This window comes from Panthera tigris, chromosome A3 (assembly GCF_018350195.1).
Source record: "Panthera tigris isolate Pti1 chromosome A3, P.tigris_Pti1_mat1.1, whole genome shotgun sequence".
NCBI classification, from domain to species: Eukaryota; Metazoa; Chordata; class Mammalia; order Carnivora; family Felidae; genus Panthera; species Panthera tigris.
The window spans coordinates 101,770,763-101,793,082 of record NC_056662.1 but is presented as its reverse complement, the minus strand read 5'-3'; the positions used below and the strand labels follow the sequence as shown (position 1 = coordinate 101,793,082).

Sequence of the window (22,320 nt, the reverse complement as noted above, 5' to 3'; positions counted from 1 at the left end):
GAAGTACATGAGTCTCCTGCCTTTGTAACCCCTATGTTTGGTTCATCCTGGGTTGAAGGGCTCTAGGTGGTTGAAGTCCTTGGAGGCATAAGCCCTAGAAATGGAGGTGGTATAATATTGATGGATTGTTCTTCCTTGATCATAACTGCTTTCCTTTTTGAAGAAAGGAGGGGATACCAGAGGCTAACATGGATTACTCCTCCCCCAAAAGAGGAGATGGGGGCCCAGGGTGGGGCCAGCTGGGTCAGTGGTGTCCGAAGTGTTTGAGGGATAAGGAAGCTGCTGGCTCCCACTGATAGTGAGCAGATGGCTGGGGAAGGAACCATTGCCTCCTGCTCACTCTTCATGGTGATGGCCAGCGTGGATGGGGGAGAGCAAAGAGAGCCCCAAGGGGAGCCACAACGCCTGGTCTCCTCTCAAGTCCTGAAGTAGGACTGGCACCAGCGGTGTCTAGATGGGCACTTGGGGTGGGGCTCGGGGGCATCTCAGCCTGTAAACACCCCATTTCCTGACATACTCCTCATTACACAGCACGGGTGACTCCTTTATATACACAGATATGGTGACACTCAAAACGCTGACAAGCACCTGTGCTTGCATGGGGACCCCCTTCTCTCTAAGTGGGCAGTGACCTGTTACCTGGAAACAGCAACAATATACACTCAGGCAGGGAAGGCGTGCCCTCCACTTCCCTCCCGTATGGTGACCAGGGCTGCCCATTTGTGACAAACACATCTCTGAACTTGGACACAGTGACCCCACTCAAAAAAGTGACACCCCAGATGATAATTGCACACCCACAGGGATGCCCACAGCACACTCCCGCATGGTGAGCTGCTCCTCTTCAGAAGCTCCCTGTCCACACTTACACATGCTCACACGCGTGTGCTCAGACACGCTCAGACCCACTCAGACCCAACGGAGCTTGGGGAGCTGAGGGGCTGATTCCAACATTCTTCTTCCCCTCCCCAGGATTTTTGTCAATTGCAGGTTGGTGCTGGGGAAGATTCGCTGCTTTGGCTTTGACATGGACTACACCCTGGCTGGTAGGGAGGGAGGGAGCAGGGTATTTGGGGCTCGGGGAGCAGGGGGTAGGCACCAGCTGGCCTGGTTCTGCTTGGTTCCCACAGCCTACAAGTCCCCAGCCTATGAGGCACTGGTCTTTGAGTTACTACTGGAGCGTCCGGTGTGCATTGGGTACCCGCGAGATATCCTGCGCTACACCTATGACCCCGCCTTCCCCACCAGGTGCGGGAGCTTGCTGGGGTGGGAGGCTGTGGCCGGTAGTCAGCTCTGGAACCCCCATCCACAGCCTCTGCGCTCTCTCCCTCGGGGGCTGGTGTTTGATGTGCTCTATGGGAACCTGCTGAAGGTGGACACCCATGGGAACGTGCGGCTGGGCACCCATGGCTTCACCTTCCTCTCGGAGTAAGGGACCCGGGGAAGGGGGAAAGGATGATGGAGGAAAGAAGAAGGTGGGGGAGGAGAGACTCAGGACACAGCAGAGGCTCAGTAATGCCAGCTGGATAACAGAGGGACAGCAGGGGTGGGCGGAGGTGGGAAGGAGCAGGGGGTAGGCACCAGCTTGAGTGCAGGGCTTGAGTGCACAGCTAGGAGGAACTAGGGAGGGGGCATTGACCTCACCCAGCCTGCTCCCTCCCCAGGGCAGAGATCTGGAGCTTCTACCCCAGCAAGTTTGTTCAGAGGGACAACCTGCAGAGGTTCCACATCCTCAACACGCTCTTCAACCTGTCTGGTGAGGGCTGGATAGCGGGTGTGGGAGGTGGTCCTCGGGGACCCAGCTCTGGCCTGGGTGGGTTGCTCTGGATCCCTGGGCCAGTGACTGGCTGGCCTCTCCACCCCAGAAATCTACCTGTGTGCCTGCCTAGTGGACTTCTTCTCTGGCTGCTCCCGCTACACCAAGTGAGTCCTGTGCACTGTCCAGCCCTGGGTCACCAACAGGATGCTGCCACTGCCCAGGGCCCAAGCGCTGAAGTGGGGTCCCTGCCAAGGAGCAGAGACCCTTCCTGAGGGGCTCTAGGAACTCAGTGGGAAGGCTTTCACTGCAGGCTTCCCCCCACACCTTGTAACTGGTGCCCTCCCAAGGGATGACGCTCAGCACAGGGTGATACCCCTTCCAGCATGGTTGGGACATAAGTTCAGTGTGGTTTGAGGGGTGACTCTGGTATAGGATCTGGGCTGAGTGGTCACCTCAGGCCCCCTTATCAGCCTGTCCTGTTCTCTCGGCCTGCCCCAGCTGTGACACTGGCTATCAGCATGGGAACCTCTTCATGTCCTTCCGAAGCCTCTTCCAGGATGTGAGTGATGCCATGGATAATGTCCACCAGTCGGTGAGTGCCCAGGACCCCAGGACCCTTGACCTGTCTGCCTTTGGCTCTGCTGGGTGTGGCCCAATGGCTCCAGCCTCCACAGAATTTCCTCTTTCCTTCCCTCTGGGGACTATGGTCTGGGCTCCTGCACCTTGGACGCATGCATGCAGGTGGGCATGCATGCACACGCACACCTGCATGCACATGCATGTGTGCACACCCGTACACACGCACACATGCATGCACATGCACACCTGCACACACACACACACACACACACACACACACACACACACAGAGCTCTGCTCCCCCCCTGCAGGGCTGTCTGAAGGAGAAGACCCTGGAAGACTTGGACAAATACATGGAGAAGGATGTGAATGGGTCATGACCAGGCCTGTCCCTTTGTCCCCCTCCTCCCCAGGGCTGTGGAACTGTGTCCCTGTCTCCCCCGCTCAAGATGTGGGCAGAGCTCTGTGGCCTCATCTTGCTCACAAACTTTCCTGCTTGGCCTGGAGCCCCGTGCCTGGGAGGCTGAGAGCTGAGAAAGGGATCCCAGGGCAGCTGGGGGAGACCCCATCCCTGGAAGTGACTGACCTCTGCCTCTGCTCCAGGTGCGAATCCCCATCCTGCTGGGTAAGATGAAGGAAGTTGGGAAAGTATTTCTGGCTACAAACAGCAGCTACAACTACACAGATGTGAGTGTGTGGATGGAGGGGTGGGACTCTCAGCCATTAGAGCCCAGAGGACATTGGAATCTGCCTTTCTTGGCCCCTGAAGGAAACTGAGGCCCTGTAGGAATAGTGAGGAGTAGGAAAGAGCAAAGGCCGTGGTACCCCCATGGTCTGGTTGGCGTTTTGGGTTCCGTTTCTTCGCCTTGAAACAAATTTTTTTTAATATTTATTTATTTTTGAGAGAGAGAGACAGACAGACAGACAGACAGAGAGAGACAGAGACAGAGACAGAGGACAAGCAAAGGAGGGGCAGAGAGAGGAGGACACAGAATCCAAGGCAGGCTCCAGGCTCTGAGCTGTCAGCACAGAGCCTGACACGGGGCTCAAACTCACGAGCTGTGAGATCATGACCTGAGCTGAAGTCGGATGCTCAATGGACTGAGCCACCCAGGGGCTCTATTTCTTGGCCTTTTTTAAGGTCTCAGTGGATTAAGAAATTTCTCCCCATCTTGCTCCTGTGGTCCCCGGTGTATCCTGTGGGGTGAGGGCACAGGCAGGCAGCAGCCCCTGGCCCAGCCCACCTGGGTGCTCTGCCCCTTGCCCTGTCTCTGCCAGGCCATCATGACCTACCTGTTTGGCATTAGTGAGGTGAGTGCCACGTGCCGGGCTGGGGTGGGCTGTACCAGGAGGAGGACCAGGCCAGGCCACGGTGCTGAGGGCCTCTCCCATGTCTGGCCCTCCCCCTGAGGAAGAACCAAGCGTGGGAGGGGGCATTTCACATGCATGGGCTTTGCTGGAGCCTCTGCAGTGGGTGGGAGGCAGTGACCTCAGCCAGGCCAAGGGGTCAGGGAAGCCACTGATGGCCTTGGAGACAGCCATGAAGAGGCAGTCGGTTGTTTGGGGAAGGGCCTAATGAGGTGCAAGGGGGTGAGATCAGGTTGTGGCAGGCCCAGGGGAGGGGTGTGTGTGACATACCCTGTGGCACCATGTGTGACCAGGTGTCACTGGCAGGCAAACGGGTGAGCAGGGCTCTAACTCAGCAACTGTGCTCATATCCTGACGCTGACAGGAGAGCCTGCACAGTGTCCAACACCAGCTTCCATAAATACCTTTTGAGCACTTCCTTGTGCCAGAGTGGTCATGGTCAAGGATGCTGGGGAGGCAGACCATGTGGTTCTCGAATCCAGGGGTGTACAGGGCTAGGAGTCAGGACCAGGATGCACGGATGGGCATGTGACTTGAGGGCTGGCAAGCTTTCACCAGTCCAGAGCTTGGTGGGTGGCCAGGGAAGAGCTGTGAGGTGTGTCAGGGTCCAATGTTCCAGACTGTGTGTGTATGTGTGTGTCTGCACACGCTCCCATCCCTTCACAACCCCACAGGCTGAAGGCTCAGCCAGGCCCTGGAGGTCCTACTTCAACCTGATTGTGGTGGACACACAGAAGCCCTGCTTCTTTGCTGAGGGGACGGTGCTGAGACAGGTCAACAGGGTAATGGCAGGGGCTGAGGCCGCATCTACCTTGACCCATGGGCCACAAGGTGGGGAGGGACCCTGCTCCTCACGCTTGACCTGCCCTTGGGAGTTGCCTCTCTGCTACTCTGTCCCTGGAGGCCGGGAACCAGGGGACTCCTTTGGGACTCTCTGTTACCTCCTTCCTCTCATGCCCCCATAGTAATCCTGGCCACTCCCAGTGCTTTGCTCTCTCTGACCAGGGTGCCCTTCTCCTCTTCTAGGATTCAGGCAAGCTCTGCGTGGGCACCTACATGGGGCCCCACCAGCACTGTGTAGTTTACTCTGGAGGTACCAGCTCCCGCCTTGTCCCCGTGCCTCCACAGACACCCTCCCTAGACTAGGAACCCATGTCCCCAACCTGCCCACCAGGACAGGAGGGGCTCTGAGCAAGCCTGTCCTCCCATCGTGGGGCAGGCTCTTTGGACACGGTGTGTCAGCTGCTCGGGGTACGGGGGAAGGATATCCTGTACATTGGGGGTCACATCTTTGGAGACATCCTCAAGTCCAAGAAGTGGCAGGACTGGCGAACTTGCCTGGTGGTTCCTGAGCTGTTCCGGGAGCTTGGGATCTGGGACCAAGAGAAGGGTGAGCTGTGTGTGTGGGGGCTTCAGGACCAGGTGGGGGGGGGGCACCGGCCACCATGCAGAGGCCTGCCCCTTCATCATCTTGTCCTCTTCCCTGTTGGGGGTTAGTAGTAACTGTGATAATATTGTCCACTCTGTGGTTTATGAGAGTGGATCTACTTTACCCAGAGGAAACAGAGATGCAGAGAGGTTAAGAAACTTGCCCAAATTCGGGGCGCCTGGGTGGCTCAGTTGGTGAAGTGTCTGACTTTGGCGCGGGTCATGATCTCACAGTCTGTGAGTTCGAGCCCTGCGTTGGGCTCTGTGCTGACAGCTCAGAGCCTGGAGTCTGTTTCAGATCTGTATCTCCCTCTCTTTCTGCCCCTCCCCTGCTCTGTCTCTGTCTCAAAAATAAATTAAAAAACACTAAAAAAAAAAAAAAAAAAAAAAAAAAAAAAAAAGGAAACTTGCCCAAATTCACACAGGCAGAAAAGGGCAAACTGACTCAAATACCTGTGTCCTGACTCCAGGGTGTTGTTGTGGTTCTGTAGTCTGAGAGTTCCTTCCTCACCTGACTGTACCCTCCCCACTCACCTGAGGACTCTCCGAGAGTGGAAGGTACAGTTCCACACCTGGGAATGACTCGAAGTATCCTCTGGGTCAGGAGTAGCTGTGAGCCTAAACAATTTGGGTTTGTTCTAAAAGCTGGGTTTGACTCATTACCATGTGACCGTGGGTGAGTCACCTGACTGCCTGACTAGCTTCGTCACCTGTCCCGCAGGACCTTTGCTGTCTCTGCTTTGCTCTGAGCTGAGTCTCAATCGATGTAAGGAAGGGGCGAGGGATGTTATGTACACAGCTGGGGGTGTGTAGACCCCTGGTGACCTGTCCACCCTCACCAGTGGAACTGGGCCTGGGTCAGACAAAGGTAGGCAGGGCTGTCCCTCACCCCTGCTGTCCTCTGTCTACTTTTCAGAGTGGATGGAGGAGCTGAAGAGGCTGAACATGCACTTGGCAGACCTGTACCAGTGAGAGAGCCCTGGCCTATGCTCCCTGCTAGCAGAGGGGAGAGGGGTGGAGGGTCCTGGCCAGGGTAGTCAGGAAATCAAGATCTGTTCCAGGCTGGGCTTCCCTAGGAAACTGGATTTGGGGATCCCTCTGACTCCCTTGGGTTGCATTGTGACCTCTAGATCCTTCCTCCTTACCCGCTCAGCACGAACTCAGGATGCCTGCCCTCTCACACAGGTGTGCACACCCAGCCCGGCAACTCCACCGGGTGCCTGTGGAGTGTCCTCTGACCTCCATGGGGTCTAGGGAGGTTGTGCCTGGAGCTTGGAGGCACCGTTCCTTTTCTCCTGGATCATGTGGCTGTTTTTGCACCAGGCACATGGATGGGAGCAGTTATGGGCTGCAAGTTATCAACTTCACCAAGAGGGAGATTCAGGTAAGAGTGGGAGCTGAGTGAGGAGACCCCTAGTGAGGGTTGGGGGTCCAGAGGTGTGCCTCCAGGCTGCCTGCCCTGATCTGCTCTGTCCCAGGTTCCTGAGCCCAGTTACAGGATTTTCCACAACCCCTGCAGAGCTCCACTTGTCCTTGTCTGCCAGCGCCCTCTGCTGGCCTATGCTCCGAATGACAGCAGAGTGCGGCTGCAGGAGGACTGAGTTCAGGGTGATTTGTGGAGCGTGGCTAGACCCTCAATCTCCGTTAACCTAATCTCCATGAACCCTCCTTGAGACGTGCCTGCCTGTTGGGTCGGGTCCCCAACGTGCCGGACTAGCCAGCTGTGATCAGCGTCTGGGGGCAGCTAGATGAGTGGTCCCAGAAGATGGGGGTTAGGGCCAGTGAGCTGACGGGTCCTGGGAAAAGAAGGAAGGAAAACACACCCTGTGGCACTACCGACCAGCCACCAAAGCTGGGAGAGTCCCATAGCCCATGTCAACAGATTCAGGCCAATTGGCATTCACAGAGCCAGTTGGGACCAATGATGAAGGATCCCTGCTGAGCCTTTTGGAGGGTATAAAGCCCTTGCCTGCTATTTGATCCTTCCATAGCCCTGAGAGGTGGGCTGGGCAGGGACAGCTACCTTTGTCTGACAGATGGGAAACAGGTTCGGAGAGAGGAAATTGCATGCTTTTGGTCACTTTTGGAGTAAATGTCCAGATCAGTTCTCTAGACGCTAAAAGCAAGGCCTGGTGAGGAGGTGGAGACCTGCTAGGTGGGCAGGAGTGGGTGAGGCCAGGTGTGTGGGCCTCTGCAAAGCCCTCTGTCGGGGCATCAGAAGCTACGTTAAGCTGAGGGTTTAGTCCGGGTGGTCAGGCAGGTAACTGAGGAAAGCAGGAAGGGGGGTCTGTGGCAAAGTGGAGAGCTGCCCCACCTCCCTAAGCTCCATGTGCCACCTCCGGGGTTAAAGAACACAGCTCCTTCCCAACTGGGGGCAGACACCCTGGTGTCTCCAGGTGACAGACCCAGGGAGGGCAGAGCTGGCCCCAGCAGGAGGGGATTCGTCTGTGGGTGATGCAGGTCCCGATGGGGGGGATCTCTTCTCTGCCAGAGAGTCACCCGGGAGCTGGACCTGTGCTATAGCGCGATGGGCAGCCTATTCCACTGAGGTTTCTGCCAGACGCTTTTCTCCAACCAGCTGATGGCGCTATGCAGACCTCTACACCGCTGCCTGCCTCAACTTCCTGAACCACCCGCTCAGCTTGCTGTATCCGGCGGTCCCGGAGCTGGTGGGTCCCTGCAGAACCTCTCTGGCTATCCCTGACCCTCTGCCCCAGGAGGAGCCGCTGGTCCCCAGCCCTGCCAAGAGCTTCTGAGGTCACCAGGCCCAATCTCCCACCTCCAGACACAAGTGGGTCAAAGCCTTGCAGGTAACTGTGGGCAACACAAAACATGCATGGGAGCAGTTACAGATATAAGTTGCCTCTGCTGGGGAAGCTTCCCTCATGCCCAACCTTCACACCTGCTTTCAGTGGAGGCCACATTAACTCAGTATTTCCTTAATAGAAAGGATGCCAGTTGCTAGGAGGAAAGCTATAGTCCCTCTGCTCTCAGTTAACACGCAGTGACTGCAGAAGGAATGGACGAAGCCGCAGATGATGCGGTAAATGCTCCAGCTGGTTTTCCTCTGGAACACCTGGACATGCTTCTGGGTCAAGAGCAGGGAAGTGGCAGTGGTCGTGACGCCCCCCGGGGTTAGTGGAGCCGTGAGACCGACCAGCGCAGTGCTTCCCTGAGCACGCGTGTCGGTTCTCCCAGCGGGATGTCATTATTTCCATCTTATAACATGTAGTCTCATGTCAAGGATCGGGACTTGAAAGTAGTTCTCCAGGGCTCCCTGCCTCCTGCTTTCCTTGCCACGATCAGCTAGCTGCCTTCTAGATGTTTGAGAGGGAAAACCATCTTTGGAGTGTCTCCTGTGTTTCCTGTATTGGGCTGTGTGACCTTTTTTTTTTTTTTAACTGATTCTGCTTAATGCTCAGTATAACCTACCAAAGTTGTTCTTTAAAATTTTTTTTTAACATTCATTTTTTGAGAGTGAGAGAGACAGAGCATGAGCAGAGGAGGAGAAGAGAGAGAGGGAGACACAGAATCCGAAGCAGGCTCCAGGCTCTGAGCTGTCAGCACAGAACCTGTTGTGGAGCTCGAACTCAACGCACGAACCGCGAGATCATGACCTGAGCCGAAGTCGGACGCTTAATCAACTGAGCCACCCAGGCACCCCCAAAGTAGTTCTTGACCTTTACCCAACCGTGCTGGCCGGGAATTTTTGACAAAATGATATCTATCTACCAGAACCTTCCTTCTCTGGCTCACCCTCCTGGGCTTCCTCTTCTATGACATCATTGGGCAGGGAGCTGGCAGCTGTGGGCAGAGTGGAGTGTGTGTGTGTGGGGTTGTTGTCTGTAAAACCTGGGGGCTTCTGGGAAGCCTTACCACTGGAGGAACTACTACATCTCCACCTGCCTTTGCCCTTATAGATGCCGCATGAGTCTGCTGTGGAGCAGGAACGGGTTAACCAGCATCCCCTCTCCTGCCCTGTCTTCTACAGCCTGAGGGTGAGCTGCTAGGAGGTGGCAGGTTGCTGGCTGTGGGGGGGGGGGGGTAGGTAGGGGAGGATGGGGAAGGTGGGGGGCTGGGGCTTAGCAACCTGGGGCTACCATGGGCTAGACCAGGAGGGCCCAATGGGATGGTATCAACCCAATGAGGCATTTTGAAGATTTGTGGAAGCTTTTTTTGTCTTCAAGTGTAATCACTCCTGAGTATTTGTGTAGAAAGACATATTATTTTATCACAAATTGCTTTCCTTTTTCTTTCTCCTATGTTACAGTAGTACATTGATTTTGAAAATTGTAGAGACAATAATTATACTATGTATGAATTTCAATTCAGGATAGAAAAGGGGAAATTAAAGTGTATTTATTTATTTATTTATTTATTTTAATGTTTATTTATTTTTGAGACAGAGCATGAACGGGGGAGGGTCAGAGAGAGAGGGAGACACAGAATCTGAAACAGGCTCCAGGCTCTGAGCTGTCAGCACAGAGCCCGATGCGGGGCTCAAACTCACAGACCATGAGATCATGACCTGAGCCGAAGTCGGAAGCTCAACTGACTGAGCCACCCAGGCGCCCCAATGTTTGTTTTTAAAATGGGCATCAGGTCCCGTAGGGCTGGGAAGCGCTGGCTCTAAGCCCAGTTTCACAGGTTTTGTTGAGCAGAGGCTCGCTGACTTTACTGGTGCCTTGCACCTCTCCAGACCACTTCTGGCTGATTCATCTGACAAATCCATTCCCACTCTGGGGAAGGTTGCAGAGCACGTGCTCTTCCAGGGTAGGATTCCTCTCCAGACAGCCTTTATAAGCACCGTGAGTAGGGACTCCACCTCAGCTCCTTTGTCACTTTGTGCTGCCTGGTCCCCCTCTGAGCTGAGACTCCAGCTTTCATGAGTGGCAAACGTGGCTCCCACCCTAGTTTTCATCCCTGAACCCTGCATGAGGATTCCCGTTTCTACCCTGGCTTTCCTGGAGCTTGATTTTTAAAATGTCCATACCATAGATTTCCTTTTGCTGGGTGGTTCCAGGCTCAGGGTGCATTTTTTCAACCAGTGTTTACCTGGTGCCTCCTGCACACCCAATAATTTAGAAATGGAGTCGTAAGCTACCTAATTCCTGCCTGGGAGCAGCTCAGAATTCAAGTACACCGACGATCTTTTATCAGTGGTCTTGCAACTATTTTTCCATCCCAGCCCGTCAGAGGGCTGGACGCATTCCCATCAGGAATCGTGGGTTCTCTGGGGATGTGTGTGGTTTGGCTTCTCTACCCCTCATCTCCATCCCAGACCAGACTAAGGTATTCGGACACATGGTCTACCCATGGTTGGGCGCTCTTGTGTGAGCTTGGGAGGACGGGTTCTGTAACCAGATTTCTTTGTTTCTTATAAGGCTGAGGGCAAGGAGAGAGTTGAGGACCAAGAGGGCTGCATGGAGGCCGAATGAATCCTGGACATGTGCTGGCTTCATGGTCATCTTCTACTTGAGATATTTTTCAGATAAATGGAAAAGTGTGGAAGAGAGAAAAAGCAATCCATATTGAAATCTCCCAAATGTAACAGATTTGGAGCCCAAGAACACATCTTTTAGGGAGGAGGGAGTATTGTCATCCTAGAAGACATTCCCTATGGCCTTTGGGCCATTTGGAAATGGATGGAACAAGTGGAATTGCTGTACCCAGTCCCAGTCCCCCTGAGCCGCATCATGCTTCACATCCAATGTTGTTTCTACACATTTCTTTTAAGAAAAATAATATTTCCATGCACTTTTGATTCTGTTACGAGTAATAACAATACCTGATAGGCCATAGGTGATTTCATTAACTGTTCTTTCTTTCCAGATCACTATGAAAGATTGATGAGTAAATGTGATAGCACCAACATCTTTGAGCTTGATGTGTACATGTATTGAAACATGTAAGAAATCATACTTATGATTTAAGAACTTGGGACTTTATTTTGGTAAGAGCTGCCCTGTGGTACTGAGCCTGGGTCCTACATTGTTCTGATGTCACTCCTACAGCTCGTGTTTTGTCTGTTAGTGGTATCATCTGGCATTATATAGAGGCTTAGAATGAATATACATCTACATAACTGAAATGACAAAATAAACTCTTGAAGGAACAGGTCTGTGAAACAGTTCACTAGCTTCACTTTCTGTGGAGAAACAAGGCAAACATTTGGAATATCTGAGGATAAATAAGGGACAACAGGCCATGAGCTCAGAGAGTTTCAGAAGCTTCCGGGTCTGACATTGCTATGGCCTTTGTTTTTCTTCCTGGGCTGACTTGTGGGCCTGAGTCTGCAAGGCAGCTTCTCCAGGCAAAGACCAGGTGTCCTTGGCCTTGTGTCTTCACTAGATTCTTATTCAAGGGCTAGAGGGTAGCATTTTTCAGGAAAATTGCTCAGACCCTAGGCCCATACTTTTCTGGAAAGATGCTGAAATATGGCATGGTAACCAATACTACAAAAATTGGCCCTTGGAATTCCCTTCTAGGTTAGCGAGAACGCAGAGAGGGCTGGGGGATGAACAGCCCGCAGAAGAACGAGAAAGGTCTGAGGAAGAGAGTGAGGGAGGGGGAGGGGAAAGAGGTGGCCAGAGGGCCTTTCCCATGCTTTTCCTTCTGCCTGAAGCATCCCCTGACTCTTCTCCTTAAACCTGCTCTTTCCGTCAGCTCTCCAAGGGTCTCCCCACCTCTCTGACTGGATCAGACCTTTTCACACTTGTGTCCCTCCTGGACTCTTGGCTCCATGGTCAGCTCATTTGGCTCGTTGCTGCTTCTCTGGCATCTACAGTGTCCTGTAGTTTTACCAAGTGAATGACATCACCTGCTTTATTATTACATTGCAGGGGAAAGGGCAGGGCAAAAGATGGATTGTAAGATAAGAGGACATGGGAAAAGGCTAGAAAACTGTGGATTAGAACCCTTCTAAACTCTTAGGAACCCAGCTGGGGCATGGTAGGGTACTTCTATCTGGGAGCTGTTCATTTAATGAAGTTTTTTTTTTTTTTTTTAAAGTTTATTTATTTGAGAGAGAGAAAGGGAGAGAGAGAGAGAGAGGGAGAGAGAATGTGAGTAGGGGAGGGGCAAAGAGGAAGGGAGAGAGAGAATCCCAAGCAGATTCAGTGCTGTCAGTGCAGAGTCTGATGTTGGACTCGATCCCGTGAACTGTGAGATCATGACCTGAGCTGAAATCAAGAGTCAGATGCTCAACCGACTGAGCCACCCAGGCGCCTGAAGTTCTGTTAAGTCTGATGTTACCTCTATATCATTTACCTACATTGTAGTTGGGGATGTACTCCATTATTCCTAAGAATATCATAGATAGTGATAGTCATACCCCATTTCTGGAAGAATTTTTAGCTGGGCATGTGGCCATCCAAAATAAATTTCCCAGCCTTCTTTGAAGACAAGTGCATGTGCCCAATGGCTCTGCGATCCTAAGTAGAAATAACGTGTCCAGCTTCCAGGTTGTAACCTTAAAAGGAGAGGGGCGTGTCTTCCAGCTCCTCTCTTCCCCATTCCCTCTGGCTGGAATGTGAAATTCACTGGGAGCTATCCTGGGCCATATGGATGAGGCTGCAGGCCGGGGCTGGCAGAGCCATGAGGCAGATGTGGCCTGGGCCTGGCACCAAACACTGGACAGCTTCACTTGGACTGCCGACGTCAGAGAGAAGTTTCCCTCTGGGACTAGTTACAGACTCTGAATCCATCCCCTAATTCCGACACCCAGCCCTGAGCAGTCAGAAATGAAAGGGCTGGAAGCATCATCCCCGGGTCAGTGGCCTGGTGGTAGAAAATGTGACGGAGTCACATTTGTAGAACAAATGACAGTACTTTGGCTGTCACAGTGATTCCTGTTTAGTAAATGGGAACAGTTCAAGAAGTGCTCTTTCCTCATCACCATCCGAGTCCTCATTTCCGTACTTCAAGTAGAGGCAGGGATCAAAAGCTCTGGACTTGGTGCCAGACAACCTTGAGTTTGAAACTTCAGCCCCGTCACTGACTGACTACTGTCCCCATACCTATGTCATAAGGCCATTATGAAGATGTAGTGAGATAAGATGCACAGAACATGGCCAGAGGAAGCACCAAATCAGAGTCCTACACTATTGTTTGTGTGTAGGACTTTTTCCCTAGCAACCAACAGAAACCTAATTGAAGCTGGCTTTCACATTTTGTGATCTCTAAGCAGCATCCTGGGCATTATTGGGCTTTGCAGGTAAAGTGAGTCCATCCAAAGGGAAGGAAAGGGCTGGCTGTTTGGATTCCTGCATTGTGGTGGTGGTGACCATCTATTCGTATTGAAACTTAGTGTATTAACATTATGGTTTTATAAACCCTGTTATTATAAACCTGATCTAGAGAGATGGTGCTTCCCTCATTGTGATAAAATCTAGTTCTTGGGTGAGGCTGATGGTCAGACTCTTTTTTTTTTTTTTTAATTTTTTTTTAACGTTTATTTATTTTTGAGACAGAGAGAGACAAAGCATGAATGGGGGAGGGGCAGAGAGAGAGGGAGACACAGAATCGGAAGCAGGCTCCAGGCTCTGAGCCATCAGCCCAGAGCCCGACGCGGGGCTCGAACTCACGGACCGCGAGATCGTGACCTGAGCCGAAGTCGGACGCTCAACCTACTGAGCCACCCAGGCGCCCCAGTCAGACTCTTGATCAAGGTGAGTTCTCCATGGTAATGAATGTTCCCTATGAAGCCTCTTGAGATAGTCTATCAGTGTTTCCCTGGACAAAGCCCTAATTCTCTAGGCCAAGCCATCATTGCTGTTCTTTATAATAAAGAAAATAAATGAATAAGCAGGAATGAACAAAATTTATTTTTTTTGTTTTAGATAATACTTAAATATTGAGAAAGCTAAAATTAAAAAATTCAAAATATGTTGGCTAGGTTTTTCTATACATTATATTTAAATAATGATTCTGATTTTTCCTTCCCAAGAACAGTTGCCCAGGAGGAAGGAAAGGCAGCCTAGGCTAGTCTCTTGGGGCTCGTACAGTCTGCTCAGGCCAGGTGTCCCTTAGCAGAACAAAGAATTGAAGAAACAAGTGTCCCTCCCCCTCCCCCCTCCTTGTCTTTATTTGAAGCATTTCTGAATAACAAATGCAAAATGAGATTAGAATACAAACAGCTAGGTAACGCCACCAGTTCAGAGTTGTGTTTCACCGGAGGAGCCCTGGCAAGCTCAGGCACTGCCCTTCATCTACAGGGACCATGTGACCAAAATCAAAGTCGCACATGAAAGTCATTTAAGATCTCTGAGCAAAGGCACAGCTAAGCACCAGCTCCAGAATGAGGGCCTCCGGTCGGAAGGTGAGCATCTCAGCTCAGCTCACCAGGCCTGGGAGGTCTCTCCCTCTCTGCTAAGGCGGCTGCAGGAAGGAAAATCTATCATACCGTGGCACCAACCTTCTGACATACAAAAGAACTAAGTTGGGAGTAAAGTAGCTCAAAAAAGTGAAAAATTTTACCATACTTGGGGGGGGTAAATTAATATTAAATAGTTTAAAGTTTATGCTAGAAAACTGTGGCAAACTATAGTCTTAAAGCAGTAAACCAAACAGTCCCATGGGGATATTAAATTGGAGAGTAAGCCCGGCGAGTTATTAAATTCTGAGAGCCCATAATCTGCCTGTATGTTATACAGTTTTTTCCAGGTCACCCAGACAAGGGTTATTTCTTCTTTCATGGAGGATCTGAAACATCTTTTTTTTTTTTTTTTTTTTTTAAGGCATTAAGAAATTATGACTCAAGGATTTTAAACCCTAATGTGACAGGCAAAGCCTCATTTTTACGGAATATAAAACACTCTGTTTCTTCCACTTCTAACAGCTCGTTAAGAGAAGCCACCACCAAATCGTGTTCCTGCAGCATTTCCGGGTAGCGGGACACCGCTCGCTCAATCCTCGCCGACCGCCGCACGGGAGTGATCAGCTTCATGTCGTGCACTTCTGCTATTCCACTTATCCTGTGAGACAGAAAGAGGTGCATTCCAAGTCTTATTATGCCTTTTGAAGTTCTACTTATTATTCTTAATTTTTTTCTCATTCCCTGATAAGGCACGGTAGACATTTCAATGAAAGCTGATGTAAGAGGATGTGTAGCGCAGCTCTCCTACCAAGATGGCTTTTCCCTGATTGTCAGAATGAACGGGGCGGTGTCCATCTGCTCCCGGATAGTAGAAGCATAAGGATTTCCTGAACGAACTGTTAAGTGTGGTTTTTACTTGAAGTCAAATACGTGGCAGTTGGTGTTTGTTTATCCCATAAACTTTCACAGAGTTGACAGGTTTTGAGGAAATTGGGCCTTATACCAAATGGGGTTGGACTAATGAATTCTAAGATTCTTTCTAGCTCTGACAGAAAATTATTCAAAAAACGCCGTTTAAGATGGTGGACGAAACCACAATTTGAAACTGGAACAAATTGGGCACCTACCTCGTAAGCTTTAATGTATTCCCATAAAAAGGAGCCCAGAGGCTAGGTTGCAGAGAGCTTTCCGTGCAGTGAATCTGGTCTACACCTCACAGACCCACTGATGATGATAGGCTAAGCAAAACTAGCCTATCAGTCTGCTAAAAACTCTCCTAATAAATTCCAGATTCAGCAAAAGGTGGTTTTCAGATCAACTGCTTGCCTCCATCTGTCCATGAGCCAAGTGTAATGCCGGGGCCCAGAGAGGCCGGCTGTGCTTCCCAGGGACCGACAACACAGAACTGTGTGGTCCTGGTACTTTTGTTTGGGATTCGCTTTTAAGATCATGAACAGAGACTGATGTTATATTAATGTTTTAGAAAATGACATTCATACCCTGACACAGTTCCTATGGATTCTACCTTAAACTTAAACTTACACACTCTCAATAAAATGAGCAACTTCTGTCTAGTACATCCTCGACTGCGCTCCCTGTTCTTACAAGGGGATTTGCTGTCCCTTCTCTCCCACAGCTAGGGAGGTTGCCCCTGCTTGGCACTCGGCGTCCCCTCCCCCTGGGGCTGGGAGGAAAGGGACATCGGATCTGTAAGCGCAGGACAGATGAAGGTGAAGAGGTAGGATGGGATCCAGGAGGGAGGGGGAATCCATTCCAACAGTCTCCAGACTCCTGCAGCACCTTCCTCAGGGCAGGTCAGGTCTCCCTGGGAGTGTGTGAGGGGGATGGTGTGTGTGCACAGAAAGCACACAGATCTTCCTGTCAGTGGTCCCTCCCCTCCTCAGCTCCTTCCCTTAATGCCAAAGATGGCTTAGACTGCCTGGTCCTCACATGAGGCAGAGGGTCTCCAAAGACGGCTGGTACTCTGGGTCTGTGCAAGTCAAACTGAGAACAGGGCTTGAACTAGGCCCGTGGACACAAAGCCCGCTGTAGAGTCAGCTTACCTAGGGATCGGGGCCACCTGTAATTTGATACCAGGATGGTTATCCTGCTCTGCCTTGGTTATTTGGGGTGTTCCTGTAACCTGTTCTCTCTCTTTTAGAGAAAGACAAGACTTTTCAGATTCCGTTTTATTGGCCAGCTCTTCTATTGACGTTATATTCGTCTCGGCAACTGAAGAGTCAGAGGTAACTCCTGTGTATGCAAGGTCAAGAAGGAAAGTGAGGTTTAGCAAGTTAATGCTGAAACTAAAAGTCAATAAAATGACAAATCAATATATACAATGATTTCTCAATTAAAATAAAGAGGAACTGATTTGAAATGGGACATAGAACTATTTTTTCTTGCTCAGCCCTCTAGCAATGCCCTGCTACATCAGGCCATCTTTCTAACCTGCCCTCCAGGCAGTCTTTGGCCCTTCTTGCCACTTGAGATGGATCCTTGATACCTTTTCAACATTCTGAACACATACCGCCGCCCTCCCCCCGCCCCCGTCTCTTATTCTCTCTTGAGAGAAGTTCCTTAGGGATAATCATTGGCCTTTTACCCTTATACCATATCTTGGGTCAATTTTCTTGACTCACTAGGATTAACATCCCCTCCTACCCTGGGATGAGATACTATTACTCAGACCTTAATCCCCAAAGTAATGGGTTAGTTAGCTATCATTCCACATGACTTGATTGTTTCTCAAAGTTCAATCTGTCTTAAAGGAAAATATTTGGTCACCTTCCAAGATCATAAAAATAATCTATTTTATTTTCTCAAGGTAGCTTGTTTTTTCTTGCTACTCATATAACAAACGTAAGCAATTATAGTGGGCCACTCACTGTATTTGGCACAGTGTTTTTCATAGAAGAGTTCTCTAAATGTTCTGACCAATGGTTAACTAAGTGAAAAGATGCCTGCTCTGGCCATTGTTAAAGGTGATAATGTGAATTTGGGTGTGTAAGTGCTGGGGGGTTGTTATGACGGAACATGGAACTCACTCCGAGGCATCTCTCCCTTTTGCCTCGGTCTTATCTGAGAAAGAGCCGCTCGTCTCCTCCCACCTAGAAATCCAGGGAAGCAAGACACCCTCCTCTAGGCTGCTCTTGTGAAAACAACCTTTGTTTGGTGTTGAGCAGTACATTTACTTGTAATAATAGAAATAGATCAGCCGATGATGATGGCAGAAAAAACTAGGCCATGGAAACCAAGAAGTGAGAGGCATTTCAGGGGACTTTTAATTCATTTCTTTTTTCTCTACGTGTTCCTCAATGACTTTTACGTGAGTGGCTGGAGGGAGTGCATTTAAATGCAAAAAATGCCAATACCTTCTGTGGTTCTGTTTGTGTCTTGCAAAATATTAAGAACAACTTCACGCAACTCTTGTATTGGCTGAAAGGAAGAAAATACATAAACAGTATTAAAAACTTGCATGGGGAAAATGATCCAAGCAACTTTGCTTAACATCAAATGAACTTATTTTTATAATAAAAATGTTTCCTTTTTTAATCTCTTGTCGAACAATAAATAATATTTAAAAAATTTCAGATTTATAACTTTAGGTGAAAAATGAAGGAACAAAGAAAATGTTGGTTAAATGCTAGCATGCTTGACTTTAAAGAAGAGATGTGCTTATGGAAAGTTGTCTATAATGACATTTCTCTAAATTAATTAATTTTCTTATTGTCTCATATAATCCCACTAAAGATGTGTTCCCACATAAAGATTCTGGCCCAAAGATGTAAAGTTAGCTATACAGAAAATGCAGCATGCGTTTTTAGTGTTCTCTTAACTGAATTTTTGTTTTTAATCATAAAAGGCATATACCTCATTACAGAAAAATTGAACAATAGTCAAACTTAAAAAGAGAAATCACCCATAATCCCATCACCCAAATATAGCCGTTAGTTAGCATTTTGGGAAATTTTCTCCAGCATTTCCTTTCTTTCTTCTCTTATTTAGTAACATAACATAAAAACCATAACATTAAATATAACATATAAAACATAATATTAAACATAGCATAAAAAACATAACATTAGGAAAAAAACCCACAACATTAGGAAAAACCATTACAGAAAAGTAATTTTCTGGTAACATTATCTGAGATAGCCTTCCTTTTTCAAAGTATGTAAACCATGCCATGAGCCATAACATCATAAATGAACTGTAGTTTCTCATAGGAATATTCTATTTGGACGTTGGTCTTTCTGATCTGGGATTCTGTATCAAATAAATAATAGATATCAACTAACAATAGAGCATAAAAGCAAAGCTATTTATACAATTTTCATAAAGTCTAATGTGCTTTAAGCTTAAGGGAATGGGAATAAATGTACAGAACATATTGCAAAACGTCTGAATTATATAAAAAATTTATCAATCGTATTTTACATTTTTACAGGCTTCTAGTTAAAAATGATAGACTGAATGTACATTTATTTCTTAAATGTTTATTTATTTTTGAGAGAGAGAGAGTCTGCATGTGAGAGAGAGAGGCGGGGAGGGGCAGAGGGGGACAGAGCATCCAAAGCAGGCTCTGTGCTGACAGCAGAGAGCCTGACGAGTGGTTCCAACTCACAAACTGTGAGATCATGACCTGAGCCAAAGTCGACACTTAAGGGACTCAGTCACCCAGGTGTCCCTGAATATATATATATTTCTAATCCCTGAATGGTAATGGGATTAAAGGAGGCAATGACGGCAAAGAATAGAAATGGCAACAAGATTTGGAAGCTAGAAAGTAGAAGGAAGAGATGACCAACTTAACCAACTTGGAAGAGCCAGATCCTAAACTGGCAATGTAGCTGAGAAACAACATGATTCAACCCCAGGGCCTTTAAAGGCTCAGGAATGAATGGTCAGGTCCAAATCAAGAGGACTCTTGAGCATCTGTCCAGCAGTCAGACCTCCAACTCTTTATCCTAACAGAAAACTGGGGATATATTTTCCAAGTCTCTGGGGAATATCATGCATGTCTGAGACTGAAAAAAAGGGATAAATGAAAGTTTCCATGCTGAAGGTTGAGACTCCCAGATCTCTTCTCCCTCACAACACCGGTAGCCTGGTTTCCAGCTCCCAGGAAGAGATTGGAAGATCCTTCTTTAGAGAATATGATCAGTTTTATCTATCTATCTATCTATCTATCATCTATCCATCCATCTATTTTTTAAGAGAGAAAGGGAAAGAGAGAGAATCTTAAGTAGGCTCCACGCCCAGTGTGGAGCCTGATGAGGGGCTCGATTTCATGACCCTGAGATCATGACTTGAGCTGAAATCAAGAGTCAGATGCTTAACTGACTGAGCCACCCAGGTGCCCAAGAATATGACCAATTTTAGAGGAAAGACCTGAAGATACTCATATTGAGGGTTCTTCAACCAATCTGCTCAGCCAGATCACCCTATGGTAAAAGCTCATCCATGTTTTCAGAACTTTTTAAAAAATGTTTATTTATTTATTTGAGAGAGAGGGGAAAAAAAAGCGTGAGCAGGGGAGGGACAGAGAGAGAGAGAGAGAGAAAGAGAGAGGGACAGAGAGAATCTTAAGCAAGCTCCACGCTCAGTGCAGAGCCTAACTCAGGGCTCGATCTCACGGCCATGAGCGCCTGGGTGGCTTAGTTGGTTGAGTGTCTGTCTTCGGCTCAGGTCATGAATTTGCAGTTTGTGAGTTCAAGCCCCGTGTCGGGCTCTGTGCTGACAGCTCAGAGTCTGGAGCCTGTTTCAGATTCTGTGTCTCCCTCTCTCTCTCCCTGCCCCTCTCCCACTCATACTCTGTCTCTCTCTCTCTCTCAAAAATAAACATTAAAAAAAATAATTAACTTCAGGAAAAGTAGAAAGTTGTGCATGAAAGGCAAAATAATCATAGTATACACCACATGGCTCAGAGCAGTCATGTATTTCTTATATATTCATAACAGTGTAAACACAGGATTATTCATAACACTAGTAACCAGGATTTCCATAGGACTCTAATGGAAATATGGAGGATGGCAAAAGTCTGCAGGCATGTGTCTCTTGGGGATCCATGCAGGCGTGTGTGAGAAAGGGGGTGAAATCCTCATCCTGCACAGCTGGAAGTCTACAAGTCATGTCTAAAACTGAAAAATCAAGAAACAGAAAAACAAGCACACTATGTGAAACTATTCAAGGTAAATATGAAAATAACCAGTTTGCTCCAGGAGGTGGGAAATGGGAGAGGAGGGGCACAGAGTCCTCAGGGAAAGAACCTTATTGAACTCTTTTGACTATTTATGTGCATGTACAACTCTGACTTTGAACTCTCATGGGAAGAGGTACGGAGAAATATAAAATGACGCTGGTAAGTGACATTTAAGTGAAAAGAGTTATAAAACTGCTGGATGCAGTCTTTGTTAAAAAAAAGTTATAGAGGGGCGCCTGGGTGGCTCAGTCGGTTAAGCGTCCGACTTCGGCTCAGGTCATGATCTCACGGTCCGTGGGTTTGAGCCCCACATCGGGCTCTGTGCTGACAGCTCAGAGCCTGGAGCCCGTTTCAGATTCTGTGTCTCCCTCTCTCTCTGCCCCTCCCCTGTTCATGCTCTGTCTCTCTCTGTCTCAAAAATAAATAAACGTTAAAAAAATTAAAAAAAAAAGTTATAGAGAAATGATGGTTTTACTAGGTTTTAGAATTAAATTTATTTTTCAGGCACTGGCTCTGAATTGTTGCCATGTGAATATTGATGTAGTGGGCTTAAGGTATTTTTTGGTTCTTCATGGTGAGGTGTGACTTTGTAAGTACTGCATATCGATGTTATAACTTTCCATAAGTGCATATTTCTACAGTGAGTGTAAAGTGAGACACAATCACTTGACAAGAACAGTGATTCTGTTGGTTTACATGTAACACTATTTTCTACCAAATAAAATTTTAATTAAATGTACATAAAGGACATGCTGTGTTTCATATTCTGTGCATAGCTTTATGATGTGAATTAGAAGTTTTACATGGCGTTGTATAACTGCCATATTGCAAGCAACAGAGAACTCACACGAGAGAATTTTCAGGAAATCACCCACCCGAGACAGATACTCACTGTTGCCCCATTTCGAATGGCCTCTTCATACAGCCCAATGACATCAAAGGTACCTTTACTGGCCAATAACTTTGCTTTGCAGATCCAGAATTTAGCAAATTTTTTGGCCTCAGGAATACTGGACAATATGGTAAATACTTCATTAGAAAGTATACCCTGTAAAAAAAAAAAGCCAGAGGTAATTATTACCATCTTGCTGTTATTCTCACATCTAATATTTATCAGAGAAGTTTGGCAGGAATCAGTCTGATCATTTTTTCTTAATTTTAAAAAAATTTCAATTTTACTGAGGTACAATTTACATATAATAAGAGGCATCCATTTAAACAGTATATTTCAATGCATTTTGACACTAGTCATTAAATTTTAAGAGTTACATGAGACCAAATAGGAAAATGTTTATCATAGCTGAAGGTAAGGAATATCTTTACCTTTTTATGCAAAACCAAACCCAAAACCAAACCAAACCCTAGAGTAATCAACATTCATATACTTCTCATATATGCATAATAATTTCCATATATCTCTAATGGAACTATGAAGAATGGCACAGGTAAGCAAGGGTCATAGGGGTGTGTATATGTGTGTGTGTTGAGGACCCATGCAGGTGTATATACAAAGGGCTAAATCTCACAAAAAGTAACTTTATTTATTTATTTATATTAAAAATTTTTTAAAATGTTTAATCATTTTGGAAAGCAGAGAGAGACAGCACAAGCAGGGGTGGGGTGGAGACAGAGGGGGACACAGAATCTGAAGCAGGCTCCAGGCTC

At 48.1% G+C, this 22,320-nt stretch overlaps 1 protein-coding gene across 1 annotated transcript; it reads left to right on the top strand.

Moving 5' to 3' along the window:
- Positions 1–351: 351 nt before the first annotated feature.
- Positions 352–16,829, top strand: NT5DC4 (5'-nucleotidase domain containing 4). Its single transcript, XM_042981987.1, is given in 19 exon segments — positions 352–446; positions 973–1,046; positions 1,131–1,244; positions 1,329–1,428; positions 1,650–1,756; positions 1,866–1,923; positions 2,258–2,351; positions 2,650–2,703; positions 2,942–3,025; positions 3,617–3,649; positions 4,381–4,506; positions 4,733–4,799; positions 4,926–5,096; positions 6,051–6,102; positions 6,458–6,518; positions 9,055–9,132; positions 14,973–15,125; positions 16,087–16,180; positions 16,612–16,829. Coding segments are annotated over 19 exon segments (1,704 nt in total). The 3' UTR covers positions 16,701–16,829.
- The last annotated feature ends 5,491 nt before the right edge of the window (positions 16,830–22,320 follow it).